This window comes from Mastacembelus armatus, chromosome 7, assembly GCF_900324485.2.
Source record: "Mastacembelus armatus chromosome 7, fMasArm1.2, whole genome shotgun sequence".
Taxonomy (NCBI): Eukaryota; Metazoa; Chordata; class Actinopteri; order Synbranchiformes; family Mastacembelidae; genus Mastacembelus; species Mastacembelus armatus.
Genome location: NC_046639.1, coordinates 25,935,009 through 25,950,062, shown reverse-complemented (window position 1 = coordinate 25,950,062; position 15,054 = coordinate 25,935,009). Strand labels below are relative to the sequence as shown.

At 41.7% G+C, this 15,054-nt stretch overlaps 2 protein-coding genes across 2 annotated transcripts; one reads left to right on the top strand and one right to left on the bottom strand.

The window, feature by feature from the left end:
• Positions 1–1,757: 1,757 nt before the first annotated feature.
• Positions 1,758–4,588, bottom strand: LOC113145601 (chymotrypsin-C-like). The gene is made up of 7 exons (XM_026332509.1): positions 4,461–4,588; positions 4,242–4,330; positions 3,296–3,624; positions 3,072–3,208; positions 2,613–2,758; positions 2,003–2,155; positions 1,758–1,850 (listed from the first exon to the last, which is right to left on the bottom strand). Exons 1-7 carry the CDS (start codon positions 4,498–4,500, stop codon positions 1,833–1,835), a joined length of 912 nt encoding a protein of 303 aa, XP_026188294.1. The 5' UTR covers positions 4,501–4,588; the 3' UTR covers positions 1,758–1,832.
• Positions 4,589–5,376: 788 nt separating this feature from the next.
• On the top strand, positions 5,377–8,168 carry ela2 (elastase 2). Its single transcript, XM_026332510.1, has 8 exons — positions 5,377–5,448; positions 5,570–5,658; positions 5,740–5,837; positions 6,914–7,036; positions 7,160–7,296; positions 7,521–7,666; positions 7,761–7,913; positions 8,085–8,168. Exons 1-8 carry the CDS (start codon positions 5,412–5,414, stop codon positions 8,100–8,102), a joined length of 801 nt encoding a protein of 266 aa, XP_026188295.1. The 5' UTR covers positions 5,377–5,411; the 3' UTR covers positions 8,103–8,168.
• Positions 8,169–15,054: the final 6,886 nt, after the last annotated feature.

Sequence of the window (15,054 nt, the reverse complement as noted above, 5' to 3'; positions counted from 1 at the left end):
TTGCTCCTGATATTCACCAGGGGACCACTGCCTGTGGGTAAGAAACAGTATCTTGCTTTGGCGGGGGGATCACTTCACTTCTGGATCACTTCTGCCGTGTGTCCAGGGAACATGGCTAGCATAATTAGTTATAGAGTTATAGTTAATTAGTTACTTTTTTTTAGATCCCATTAAAATCTTGTATCCTTCATGGATCAGACTTCTTTTTCCAGCACGTTTCACAGTTAATCAGATTGAGGTCTGGGGAATTTAGAGGCCAAAGCAAAACCTTAAATTTTTTGTCATGTTCCTCAGACCAGTCCTGAACTGTAGATGGTACATCCACATAAATGCCGGGACTCAGAGTTTCCTGGTGAAACACCGTCCTCTTGCTATACATTAATGTTTCCTGGTTCCTTCTCATCCTCAGGTAAATGAGGCTTTTTGCTGTTAGCCTTAGATCATGTTTAATAGATAAGGAAAAAACACGATAAGCTTACAAAATAATATACTACATGTTTCAGATGTATTCACCCTCTAAACCTCTCAGAGGGCTGCATGCATTTAAATCACCTTCAAAATAAAATGTTAAAATTATCCAAATTGACAAAAAGAAAAACTTGTTTTTTAAATTTCTCTTCATCCTCATTAAACAGAAGTAATTAATCATTGCACCACATTGGACCCCAGCTGGACTAATCTATACTACAACTGTATATAAAGGAGTTAAAGTAGCTCCAGCTCCAGCTGCAACAGTAAAATGCACATGGTGCATCAATAGTGTTGTTATTACTGGTACCTGGATACTTTTTCCACCTCTGGCCATCATTTACTATTGTGACTAGCAACATGTACCTTTAGCACCAACACATTCTTCTCTCATTTGCAGGGTCTGAGCACAACCTAGTGGTGCGATGGCGCGTAGGCCATCAAATCTGAATAAAAGAGGAAGCTCACAGGACAGTCGGTCAAACTTTATCCCTTAAAACCTGATGGATGTGTTTGTGTAATTTCCCTGTTTCTGAGAAGAAGATCCATCCTGTTTGTGAAAGCAAAAACTCACCTCACTGCGTCTGTATTTATCCAAGTGAATCTGAAGTTTTAATGTTGTTGCCCACCTCAGGCACAGTCGCTTATTGTGCAGTTTGATGGATATTTCTCACTTTTTAAACACGGTGGACATCCAGAGGCTCAGGGCAGGATTATTCACGTCTGTTATGACTTTCACACCAGGTTACACTTAAAAAACCTAGTAGGTCCTATTTTACTATGGCATGTTTGTGATAAATTAGTCAAAAATAAATATCCAAGTTCAGTGAAGCTTAAACAATCAATATTTTTATCCAACCAAATACGATTATTAGCATTTTCATCTATATCATACTACAGCAAATGGGTTTTAAGTACAAGATGTAACTGCAGAGTACGTAGTGTAAAGCCTAAATCTAGTATTGAATGCAGAGTTGATTTCATAAAGTCTTCTGGAAACTTCAGTGGAGAGTTTGGAGCCTCCAGTTTGACTGAAACGTACAAGTCAAACAAGTGTTGGAGGCCACACAGTTTAATCAGATGTTTCATGATATGACTTTCCCATCGCTGCTCCCACTGGGGAACACTCCCACTGTCTCCTACTACATACAGTAAGTGTTATTTATCCAGGCTGTGCAGCTGGACTCCTTAGGCACAACATTCATTTAAGGCTTAGTTGATTTGTGCGTTCAGCAGGATGTGATGACTGGTAATGTAGATGGTACAAAACACAACACAAAAACATTTTATTTCCGTGGTGTAGTTGCACATTTTATTTATTTCATATGTGCAGACAGTATGTCTGATCCCAAAGGGCTGTCCTCTCAATAGGCCACCATTTTCTGTTGAAGAGATGATGGAGATGTTAGATTTAGTGCAGCAAACTCTTTTCAGCGATAGATTTTATCTTGATATTTGAGTTAAATAACACACAGATAAGGGCAGTTACAGTTTTCCTGCGTTCAGTATCTAAAGTCACCCAGTGAGAGCTTACGGAGTTGATCCAGTCGATGTAGGCGCTGACTCTGGTGAAGACGGTCGGCTTCTTGGCCATGTTGCACTTGATGCCGGAGCCAAAGCTGACGATGCCATGAACCTCCCAGGCACCATCACTGTTCTGGCAGTTCAGAGGGCCACCAGAGTCTCCCTGAGTCAGGAGAGAAAATATATGATCCAGTGTAACGGTAACCTGTTATCCCTCACGACATGTTAGGACTTTAACTGCCAGTCTTATCACAAAATGATGAAATTATAACAAAATATTATTATGTCAAAGGACTTCAATGTAAAAAAATCATTTCAACTCTAAATTTCTGTTTAATAATTATTAAAGGATTAATCATTTGTAAGGGAGAGGTTCTAAAAAGGCCTAAAATCTAAGTTGACATGCTGCTGCTTTGTTAGATCAGTGGTTCAAAACTTATTTAGTTTTTCATGAAAGGAAAAGAAAAGACAAGCAGGTAGTGTTCCCACTTTTTCTGACACCTGTTTGGGGAAAAACAAGAGTAGCTTGTTCTGATGAGTTCACTGATGTTATGTAGCATCAGTGCTTAGGCTGTTTTATACAATAATGCGATTGTGTCATTTCATTATTTCAGACTCACGTTGCAACCAGACATGACTCCGTCTCCTCCTGCACAGACCATGGTTTCCTTCACCTGAAAACCCCACCAGTCAGACTTGGTGCAGGTAGCGTGGTCCACCACAGGCAGGAGAGCCTGCTGGAGGATGTCAGCGATGGGGCCTCCAGCTGTGTCGAGCAGAGATATACAGTATATATATATATATATACAAGCTCAGGTTGAGCTAAAATAAAAGGCTGGTGAGAAAATTACTAAGAAAGACTTTCAAATACAAAAGAAACAAAAATAGATTTAAGATAATTACTTTTATAAAGCTGCAAAGTATAAATAGAAGTCTAAAGGGAAATACTGTACCCTCAACAAGTAGGAAGAAACCGTGACATAACATTTGTAAATAATATTTCATTAAGATGGAAGTAAAACAGCAGCTGTAAGTGCTATAGTTACATCATAGTGACTGACTATAGATCAGACACTCACTGTAGAGGCGACCCCATCCAGTGACGTAACAGGGATCATTGTTGGGGAGGATGGAGCCGGCGTCAGGGAGGCAAGCAGCCATGATGGTGTCAGAGGAAGTGACAGGGGACTCCAGCTGGATCAGGGCAATGTCATTACTGCACACAAAGCACACATTTGTGTTTAGACTTGAAACTGTCACCGCCCGTAGTGTCTCAGGAAATTATATGACGTTCTTCTCTTACCGGATGAACAAGGGGTTCCATTTCTCATGCACAATGATCTTAGCGGCGCCCAGGAACACAGCGGTTTCCTCTGTCTCTACCAGGTTGTGCTTTCCTAAGGCCACTCTATATTCCTTATCATTGCTGCAGGTCGACACACAGAAAAATCCAAATCGATAATCAAATATTCTTTTCAGAGACTGAATTTGTGAAGTCATTTCTGCAGTTAACTTAAAAACCAGTGTTTCGTACCTGATGCAGTGAGCAGCGGTGAGGACCCACTGGTCAGAGATCAGAGTCCCTCCACAGGTGTGTCTCCACTCACCTTGTCTGTTGTACTGCAGAGAAATCTGAAACATACAGTAGGAAATACAGTCATTTATCCCAAAGCTTTGCTGAGTGTGCCCTCAAAGACTCGCTGTTTACAGGCCCACATGCAGCTGTGCGTGTGTTTGGTGCTTCTCATATATCGTGGCATCACAGTTCACAGTTTCTTGGCATCCTTGTTATGGATTGTGTTTTTTTAAAGCTGTGTACAGATCAGAGTGCTACGAGCATATGTCTCCCACCTAAGTGTCTCTTGCCAATAGTAAATGTTCATCTTACTGATTTAAAAATGGCCCTGCTTCTCTGTGCCTTTGATTATTATCTTTACTGCAGTTTTATTTCCTTTATTGAATTTGTGGCAACTTGCTGCACTGTAATGCCAATATGTTTGTATTACAGTGCAGTTCTGTATTTCGGTCTAATTGCATTTTATTTTATCCAATTTCATTTATTTTCCTTGTTTTCTGTTATTGTTTTGTTCTGAAACACAGTTTGATTTTCCTATTTCTGTGATTCCACATCTACTTATTACATTGGAGCTTTAAACCTAGAAATGACTTGACTGTGTCTGCAGTCTTAAATATAGCTTTTTCTAAAACTTGCTATCTTAAGTGAAACAAACCCCCTCAGCATGTTTTACCTGCCAGGGCCAACTGTGAGGCCTGACGTCCTCTCCTCCAACCACCCGGGTCACCACGGGGGGAAAGGTGGGCAGGCCGCACCCGTAGGCTGAGGGAGCAGATTGAGACGGATTATTTTAAACTTGTGAATGAACGCGCACAATTGTTCAATTCAGTTTGTAGACACAGCTGAAATAAGTGAAGAGAGCTTAAGATAGATGTGTGGAAAGAATCCTTACCACCAGCAACAAAGAGAGCGAGAACCAGAAACTTCATCATGGCTGTATCTCCACAGTCTGCTGCGAAACATCTGACGTATGTATATATATATGTTTCATGACGTTATGCAACAGCACCAAATTCTTGGAAGTTTGCTCTGTGGCAAATGTGAACATCTGGGTGGAGCTAAGTTACATCAAAGTGAGCAGAAATGATCAGGAATTATAGGCCAAGGCCAAAAACCTGTTTGCTCGACACGTCAGGGTTTTAATCAAGATTTACATTTCACTGCACAGCCACTGTAACACTCACTACTTTCATTTTATTCACATGAACTGGTGTTTACTCTGATTCTACTGCATACACAGCATTACTTATTACTTTAGCATTACTTCCTTTTAATAGATACACAAATATTGCAATATAAAAATATTCCAATCAAAATAAAGTAATATGCGATTTCTCAAAAAGAAACATATCAGTATTTGTTCTGTTTTAGCCACACAGTGAAGGAAGTGGTGCAAGAAAGGAACAGTTTTATCATAAGTACATAGCAACTGGGTAAAACCACTGCACTGCAACCACAGTACTGGTTTATTAGCCCAGAAGAAAAAGTCACATGTTTTACATATTTCTGTGATGACTTGATGTTGGTTATATACAAACACAGTAAGAAACATTCTCTTTTCTACCCCTACCAGAAATAGATTTAACATAAAGTGTGAACATCGTTTTAAAGTGCAAAGACCAAGTGAGAGCAGTGTGAGACACCTGTGACGTTCACACAGGTTGAGGTGGGGAGATAAGGTTTATTTTGGGATATCTCCAAGGTTGATTTATTTTCCCCTCCTACTTCTCCTATCTGTGCTGAGGCAAATGTGAAGCAACAGTTGTGGGCTCTTGAACAGCTGTATAAACACTATATATAAGGAGGAGCAGGTCCTCGTGCACGTCTGCTGAAGACAGTCACAATGATGTTCCTTCTCTTGGCTTTGTTTGTTGCTGGTGGTAAGCTTTTTATAAGACGTTATCTAACAATCAATATGGAGCATTTAGTGTATTGATGCAATTGATCTTTTTAACTAATTGGAAACATCATAAATCGCCATATTCTGTGCTGTCACCTCAGCCTACGGGTGCGGCCTGCCCACCTACCCCCCCATCGTCACCAGGGTTGTTGGTGGAGAAGACGTCCGTGAGCACAGCTGGCCCTGGCAGGTATATTCCTCTAAATCTTTTTAAAAATCCTCTCTATTTTCTAAAGTCCTAAAGCTTCCTGGTGTTGTTCGTTCTCCTCAGGTGTCCCTGCAGTACCAGAGCGGCAGCAGCTTCTACCACACCTGCGGCGGCACGTTGATCTCCAACCAGTGGGTCCTCACTGCTGCTCACTGCATCAGGTGTGACCAATAAGGGAAAGAAAACTGAAATCAGAAAACTGAAATCAGAGAGGAGGCTTTGAGTTGGGGTCAGTGTTAGCATTCTTACTTTATTCCATTAAACACAGTGGCAAGTAACCAAGTACGTGAATGACCTAACTTCACCGACAGCCATCCTGACACGATCCTGTATGATGTTTCGATAAAGTTCAATTTCCTCCTTGAAGATGACAAGAGTCAGGCCCAGGCCCAGAGTCAGCAAAGCCGCCCCAAACCACCACACTTCACTACTGGGATGATGGTTTCATGTTACGATGCAGTGCTCTTTGTAGACCATACGTACAATAGTGCTGCCTGTACAGTTCACACTCACTGTTTGTTATTATTATTATTTTTATTATTATTTATAGAGTTCAGCTGTTTCCCTGTGGTGCTCCACCAGGCTCTGTGAAACCATGCACTATGATATGTCAGCCCCAGGGAATCTTGCATCATGGAGGATCCTGTGTTGTGCCACTTCCAGGGACAGAACTTTATTAGACGTGTTTGTCTGATTGTGGTCTGGCAAAGATCTAAACTTTTGGAGAATGCTTCATTACCCTTTCCAGCCTTATGCACATCAGCAACCCTTGATTGTAAGTCTGCTGCTGTTTGTGCCGTGTTTTCTGCAGACAACCCCTACAGTGAGATTTTCTTCATACGTGTATTAAGGTAAAAATGTTCCTATAACGTTTTGTGACCAAAGGGGAACCTTTACTGGGAAGGTCACCTGTTTGCTGGGATTCTTCTAACATAAACAACCACCTCTAGTTCACTGTCATTTATGTTGAACTGACCCCATGTGGCCACTAGATGTCCCTGTAGCACACCAGCTTTTCATCCCAAAGAGTTTATATGGCACAACAAGAGAGATATCTCCTCACACACTGAAGGGTCTTCAATCCCCAAAGAGGGACAGGTGTACAAGAAAGGTCTCCCAAGATACAGTTAGATTTGTAATTGAAATAACTTGCATGTTTTAGGAAAGTGTTAAAGCAAACACATCCTTGTATTGAAGCAACTCTGACCCTTGTTTTCCTGTTTATGCGTTCGAGCAGCAATCGCAGCTACAGAGTCTACCTGGGCAAACACAATCTGAAAGACAACAATGAGGCTGGTTCCATTGCCATCAGCCCCTCCAAGATCATCGTCCATGAGAATTGGGACTCTTACAGAATCCGGTGAGCTCAGTCAGAATAACAGTAAATAGTGGGCTACGTATCATGTTGCTCGTTTTTGTTTCAGGTATTTCATCCATTGCCATTAGCATGCCCTCTCTAAATGCAGCACTTTGTTTGCTCCAGTAATGACATTGCCTTGATCAAGCTGTCGACTCCTGTCAAATACTCTGACGCCATCATGGCTGCCTGTCTTCCCAACTCTGGTGACATCCTGCCTAACGGTGCTCCCTGCTATGTCACCGGCTGGGGACGTCTCTGGAGTAAGTTCTGTCAGCCAAGGCTAGCAACCTTAGCTTTGGATCATATTGAGGATTACACCACAACACTATGAGTCAGAACAGGTTCCTAAAGATAGTCAGGATCTATAACATCTGTTATAGTTATTAAAATGGTGGTGGATTTTTAACAGGCTTGGTTTTTACCTGCTTTTGCTGCTAATTTTGGAAGAAACTCGTGAATCTGAATTTCTTGTCTTACTGTAAAGCCGGAGGTCCCATTGCTGACATCCTGCAGCAGGCCCTCCTTCCTGTGGTTGGCCACTCCACCTGCACCAAGCCGGACTGGTGGGGCACCCTGGTGACCGACAGCATGGTTTGTGCTGGAGGGGATGGACAGCTGGCCAGCTGCAACGTGAGTCAACGTGTCTCTCCATTGAACCATTATGATTCTGCTATCTTCTGCTGAGTTTCATCCAAAAAGCACATTTGTCTCTGTTCCCCTTTAGGGAGACTCTGGTGGTCCCTTGAACTGTCAGAACCCTGATGGGTCCTGGGACGTCCATGGCGTGGTGAGCTTTGGGTCCAGCATGGGCTGCAACTACCCCAAGAAGCCTTCTGTCTTCACCAGAGTCAGTGCTTACATCCCCTGGATCAACAATGTAAGTGGAAAACATTTTTATAGCTGGCAAACTTGATTTAATCAATAATATACAATAAATACCACAGTATCTCAGGATCTTTTAATTTAATCAGAAGAGTGAACAGAAATGTTCTCAGCACCCTCTAAAGGAGCATTTAAAGATATTGTCTTCATGATTTCTTCTCTCCAGGTGATGACCAAAAACTAAGGTGTGCAATGGATTGCATCACTTTTGGCTCTGGCACTTGACAAATAAAGAATGTAGCGGTTTCTACAGTGTCCTTTGTGTTTATCTGATAGCACAAAATACTTGTCCTGTTTCTAATGTGTTCTGAAGGTTCCACTTTACCAACTGATAATGTTCCCTGACTGCTATAAACATTAACTGTAACTAAGAGAAAAGCCTTTTATCACTGTCTTTGCATCTTATTATAACAACACTGAGGTTTTTTAACCAAAGGGGAACCTTTACTGGATCTTCTGGGATGGTCACCTGTTTGCTGGGATTCTTCTAACTTCACCTCTAGTTCACTGTCATTCATGTTCATCATCCATGATGGATGAATTGACCCCATGTGGCCGCTAGATGTCGCTGTAGCACATCAGGTTTTCATCCCAAAGAGTTTAAATGAGATATCTGGTGTGCGGGGAGGTGATATCAGCAAAGACCTCGCTGGGGCTCAGTTTAGGGTGTCGAAACCCCAAAGGGGGACAGGTCTGAGAGAAAGGACCCAGTGAAGCCACATGTCTTTTTCCAGCTCCTGGTGTGAAACAAGCCGCAGATGAGAAACACCTCAGATGTGACAGAACTTAAATACGATACGTGTATTAAAAATAAACTTCTGTACTGTTTCCTGATGAACTAACTGACTTTGTTGCAGATCATCTCACAGTCCTGTCGTCCTGGGTTCAAATCCGAGTCCAGCACAGTGTGAATAACCTGTATTCATGGAAAATAAACACATTATTTACAATATTCCAGTAATTTGGAGCCAATAAAATGCCAGTACCCGGAACTAAGAGTTAGAAGATACAGGTACGGGCCCACCTGGATTATTTATGATTCGATTATCTCAGCACGATGACACTTTCCCGTGTGTGTCCGCCACCCAGCGGATTGTAATGTCCACTGTGTCCTTCATGCTGGTGCCTGGCGCTGTTCACAGACTCTACATAGTTTCCCCTTAGCGAAGAAGAAAAGGTTCGCCATCTTGTGGTTTGGCGTTCACCTGAGGGTTTGGTTCGTACACACCTGTCTACACCTGCCCTTCGGTACGTTTGTCTTTAATCCATCGCTCATTATCCCAGTTGCTGCTTCGAGTCACTTTCAATGGAAGCAAAACATCCGCTCTTGTTTTTGGTGACCACTGCAGGGGATGAGGTTTCATGTGCTCATGGGCCCGCAGGCGGCATGAGGCCTGCACTGTGGCCCTGTGGCCTAAAGCCCAGGACCATGGGTCAGTGTTTCAGAAACACCTGGTTAGGCAAAAGCGACAGGAGCTAAAACTTCAGGTGTTTGTTGAGCTGCAAGAACAGCGTCTTTTCACCATTTAACCATTTAACAGTCTGCACTTTCTTGACTTTGTTTGTAAAAGCTACTGGGTTTATATTTTCAGTTTTCTGACATGTTATGTGATTTTGCCAGTCTGTGAAAATGAGTTATCTAAAAATGCAACTCTACAGACTTTAACTTTCCAGACCTGAGGACAGGTGCAAGCTATTAAACAGTTTGATATGTACATGACTTATATGAAGAATATAATTAGAGCTTCATTTCTGTTTTCAACAAGTGTAAATTAAAAACTTCAGTCTAGTTGTCTCTGGACAGCAGGGCCACTGTGCAGCATTAAGCCAAGACCAGGTCCCAAAAACACTAGTTTTGGAAGTAGTTGAGCAGAATCCTGAACTGTAATGAGAACCAGTTATGGGCTGACTGGAGCTACAGCTTTTGTCATGTGACCACAGTAATTAGAAAGAAGCAAAGATGACAAACATTTAACAAAAATAAAAATATTCCTGTGAGTGCAACAAAACTTTGTCTTTGTGGGACTTTAAATTAGTTTCAGAGGAGAACTTTTTGTTAAGTGGCTGGTGGAAGGGTTAGGGTTGTGCTTTCACAGCACTGACAGTAAAATGACTATACTGCCTTTTTCTTTACAAATGAGCAGCAGATCTCACAAATGATGTCAAGCTGTAATAGATTTTCTGGATAGACTATCTATAGACTGGACTATAGGATCCACAGGCTTTGCCTGGGGAAGTATTTTCCTTGAGGGCTTTCTATTCCACAGTAAAAATGGTTTTTAAAGTTTAGCCTCTATTGGTAGTTAACCAGTTTTAATCGTAGAGTATTTGGTGTTGCAGATGCTATTTTAGTGATTAGAACGTGCACAGTGAAATGTACAGGTAGGTGTATTTTAATTATTTTACCTTTGATGTAAACAAATAAATAGCTCTGCAGTTCTGTCCTGAGCTGTTTGTAAAGTATAAGAGGAAACAATGAATAGCCAAAGAGCCAGGAGGACATTGCTAATAAAAATGTTTTAATTATGGTCAACAGTGGGCAATGAAAATGATCAGAATTAAAAATAAAACAGACAAACTAGCAAAAATTATTATGATGTTTTACCAATATTTTCCTGTACGTTGAAGGTTCTTAAGTCACTACCCTGTTTACTGTCCTGGCTTCCACCTGGAGAGATCTCATTTATAACCACAAGGTTTTGCAGTAAATATTGACAAGAACCCAATTGTGCCCAATTGTTCCTCCCAGGACTCGTTTCAATAATTATTATTACAAACACAGGAAAACTGGTCCTGTCTTTTTATTAGCCTTCTTATGTTTTGAGGTGATGGGTTGAATAACTGACTTAAAGCTTTTGGGCAACATCAACATTACTCAAAGTCAAATTTATGAAAGACCATATTTTTTATTTATTTGCCTGTTTTGTCTTTTAATATGTCTAATTCTTTGTAGACTGGGAAAGGGAACATCATAACCTTTGATCACAATGAGCTACAGAATTAAGTTCATCAGTGGCTTTTGTGTGTTTCCAGTTTGCACCGAGGGAATCTGCTGCTGAAGACGCTGGACAGATGCAAATGGACATCACAGGTAAAACAGTTTGTTTATTAACCTTTAAACAGAGTCACTGTCTGTCCATGGAATATTCCTCAGTGAATAATTGTACGTGTCTTTCCATGAAATGATGAACCTCAGTAATGACAGGAGTCTCTGCTGATGAGGAATACAAGGGTAGTTTTTACTGTGTCTAAAAATAGTTCAGCTTCACCACAAGATGGCGTAAGACTACTGTCTGGTAGCTCTCAGTGCAAAGGCTGCTTTGAGAAAAGAGCTATTTCATAAATTTTAACTGACAGACTGAGCAGAAAAACACAATCCTATTATACAACAAAACATTGTGTATTACTTCAAATGATCAAACCTGTGTTTAGATTAAGACTTTTAGAATAGAACATTTCCTCTGAGGCTTCAGTGTAATAGGGGATTATTCAACAGTGGCACAAACTGAGTTTCAAATTAAAAGCAAAAACCTTTGTAATACCCCAAAAGACTGATGTGTAGCACGAGGCTGTTTTGCTAGGTAGTAGATTTCTGCAGGATTTATTTTTATTTTCTGACCAAATTGACTGTGAACTGTACCATAAAAATGACCCCAGTTATTTCTGATTCAGATGGAGTTCCATCTTTTAAGGTAATTTCATTTAGTTGAGATGTAATTCAGAACTTAATTCACTAGGGCTATATTTTAAAACTCAAGTTAATCTTTGGCGTTACCGGTACGACTGGATAAACAGCCTGGGCAAACAAAACTGCACACACAGATAGTTTTTCTACTTCACCTTAATCTGATGCACTATGAGGACAGGTGGTGTCGTCAGCGCTTACATGAAAATGAGTTTGTCAGAAAATAAACACCAAATTTGCATTGTCACTGAACAGATTGCCTCTGATATGAAACAGCTTGTGTTGCAGCGATGGCTGGCTGAGCCTCAGACCCCACCAGGTGTGAGGTTTCCAGTCCATGCACTGAACCCAGTGAGCAGTAATGTTGAACAAATGTAACCTTTCAGCCTCTCCTGTGCTGTGATGAGATGTTTTTGGCACTGCAGAAATCAGGGGTTGCGCTCTCTGCCTTGATTTTGACCCTTGCTCATCTGTTACCACGTCCAGGGTTAGAAGGCTACCGAACGCTACCCGTTGTCAGCCTCAGGCTGCGGTCAGAAGGCTTTGGGTGTGAAATGGATGCAGTGATGGTCTATGAGGGTAGATGTTTGGTTTAACAGTGTGTGTGTGTGGTGTGTGTGTGATGAAGTCACTTAAACTTGCATAGGGTGCGTTCTCAAAGTTGCTTGTATGATCAAGTTAATCTACCGGTTCCTGGTGAAATGTCAGTTTCTGAATAAAGTTCAGCAGGCAGAGGAATATAAAACAAACAAATGCCATATATACCACAGGTGAGGCAGGCTACAGAAGCATAAGATGCATTACAACTAGAATCACATAACACATGTAGAGACCCATAATATTTATATATGTTATATGTGTCGGAGCTCGTTGGCCAGAGCAGGTTTGCTGCTTAGCACAGGACAGAGGTTGTAAAATGCTCTGTCAGTGCATGCACGGCCAGTGTTTGGCTCCACTTCAGCCCTGAAGAACATGGATTAAGTGTGCCATGTGACAGCCACAGTGACTGTATGCCAAACATCCTCCAACTCGCCCTTAGCCTTTCACTTTGCACTCCTGGGCGTGCTAATCACCTCTTTCAAATCGAGTCCTCCATGAGATCACAGTTGTTGTTGTAAAGGACACCTGTGAATGAAAAGAGCTGTGGGTGTGATGCTGTGTGAGTGACGTTCAATGTGTTCACTTGTCGCCCCCTTAACTTTGGACGTTTTTGCAAACCGGATTATTAGCTGATGATATCCCATTGTTGCACTTCAGTAATTTACAGTACCATATTGAACATTTTATCCGCTTTCACGTGCACATGTGTAATTCTGCTTTTTCTGCCTTCTTTCATTAACAGATTTATGAAACGGACTAGTCAGTGTGTCTGATCTTTATTAGTTTCAGCACCGCACACATGGTATGGTAGCATGTCTGTTTCTGCTTTTATAGTGATCCGTCAGCCACTGGTCTGGGATCTGGTAGTGCCGTATGCTATTTTAGCACGGACTGGTATTTCGTTCTATAGTGGCCAGGCAGGGCAGGCAGACCATCAAACGTGAATATCACCATGGTGGAAACGGACAGTATTAAAAACATTACAGTACCTATGACTTTTAGATTTGCTGTTTAACAAAGGCACAAAGGTGAAGTGTTGCTGTCTGTGGAGAGAATAGTACCTTTATCAACCTGGGCTCAATGGCCTTGCTGATGTCATCATCACCCTGTGTGTGTGTGTGTGCGTGCGTGTGCGCGCGTGTGCGTGCGTGCGTGCGTGTGTGTGTGTACAATATGGCAGCCTCTTCCCGTGTGGGCATCAGGGGACAAAGTAGTCTTTTATGCAGTGTGCCGAGCTCCAAGGCAGAAACATTGTTGAGCAGTAAAACATTCTGTAACTAAAACCACATGTTCTGGAGTGGAGGACGGACAAACACAGGCAGCTCTGCAGCTCCACATCAAGACTTGGTGCCCTATCATCAGGGGCTCCTTCTTGACTCCAGTGCGGTGCTTGTTCAACTTTGTGCTTTTTATGTGCATCAGGAAAGTCAAATCAAGAACAGATTGTCATTGACAAACACACTGCTGGAGATGGGTCTGTGAGGGAGTTTGATCTAGCACATTTGTAGTCCAACTGAACATGCAGCTTTCTCCTGGATCATTTTTCAGATCTATGTTACAGAAAAGACGAGTACATTTTACTCAGTTAAGCCGATTAACTTCTACCGTACCGTTTCACTCGAGTGGATGTTGAAACGTGTCTCCTTGCCGGTAGTCCATGTCTTACGAACACTTAAGGACACTGTGTCAAACCTATTTGCTATGGATCTATGGTTCTATACGCTACGACTGCATCAAATACGCCATTGTAAACATATGAAATAGGGAGGTCAGTGGCCAGTTGCATTTTATATCTACATCCAAGCAGGCAGACGGGTTAGACAGAGCATGTCCATTTAAAAATATGGAGTGAAGACAAAAATGATTTGATCCAAAAACATTGTTTTTCATAGCCTCTTTGCATGTTTTGACTTTTACTTTATGGTCCCAGTAACTTCAGGTCTTGTTTGCTTAATGTGTCTAAATTATTGGAAAACTTGTCGGTTGTGGTGTTTTCCTTTTATTAAACTGATGTTCAGGCTGAAGCTGCTGGTTCACTTACGTAGCTTAAGACTGTTTCCATTCTTCTCACAGGACAATAAAGTTTTACAGTTCTCTCTGAGTAAATATGCATCGTCGTAATTAGCAGGTTGGTACGTTTTCAATTGATTCCACACCCTTCTCAGATCATGTGGCTCTGTCTTAATATTTGAATCTGCCACTGGCTCCTTATTAGCCATGCACAGACTTTTTTTTTAACAGAATTCAGATCAGCCAGCCCCCAAGGTTAAGGCTGAACTCTCGACCCAGACACGCTGCCCCCATTTCCCCCTTTTTCTCTTACGCTTGGTCATACCTGCCCTCCTCACCGTCCACACCTCAACAAGCACAAACCAGTTTCTCATTTAGTCTTTCTCTCTCACAGCTGCAGTGGTCAGTTCCCATTGAGGAGCTGCTTGGCCACAATCATGTTAAGTTGCTGCTTAGTTTCTCTGCAGAGATTCTAGCTGCCATATCAGTGTTTTTCCTTGGAGGTCATAAGGTTAATTAGTAATCAAACAACAGATGTTTGTTATAGACAACTATATGCAATTTGATTAATAACTAACAAAATAAAAGTGACAATAATTTTGAGTTAAAATGGCCTCGGACCTTTACGAGTAGGGGCAGTGTAACTGATTTGTGATTAATATATGATCTGTAACTGCTTAAGCTAAGGCTCATGACGGTTTCTTTTGAAGTGTTGAGTATGTGTGTCAGGGGCCATGTTTGTGTTATTACAGATCCTCTGAGAGCCCATTGTTTGAAGACCTCACAGCTTCCTCCTAATCCAATTGGCCATGGATGTCCTGGCTCAGGACCTTTCTCTGTG

Bases quoted from the DNA above. Each gene is read 5' to 3' on its own strand.
- ela2 (XM_026332510.1), top strand. From the start codon at position 5,412: ATGATGTTCCTTCTCTTGGCTTTGTTTGTTGCTGGTG. The intron at 7,037-7,159 runs GTGAGCTCAGTC...TGTTTGCTCCAG, and splicing joins TGGGACTCTTACAGAATCCG to TAATGACATTGCCTTGATCA. The intron at 7,297-7,520 runs GTAAGTTCTGTC...CTTACTGTAAAG, and splicing joins CGGCTGGGGACGTCTCTGGA to CCGGAGGTCCCATTGCTGAC.
- LOC113145601 (XM_026332509.1), bottom strand. From the start codon at position 4,500: ATGATGAAGTTTCTGGTTCTCGCTCTCTTTGTTGCTGGTG. The intron at 3,209-3,295 runs GTAAGAGAAGAA...CTTTGTGTGCAG, and splicing joins TGGAACCCCTTGTTCATCCG to TAATGACATTGCCCTGATCC. The intron at 2,156-2,612 runs GTGAGTCTGAAA...CTCCTGACTCAG, and splicing joins GAGTCATGTCTGGTTGCAAC to GGAGACTCTGGTGGCCCTCT.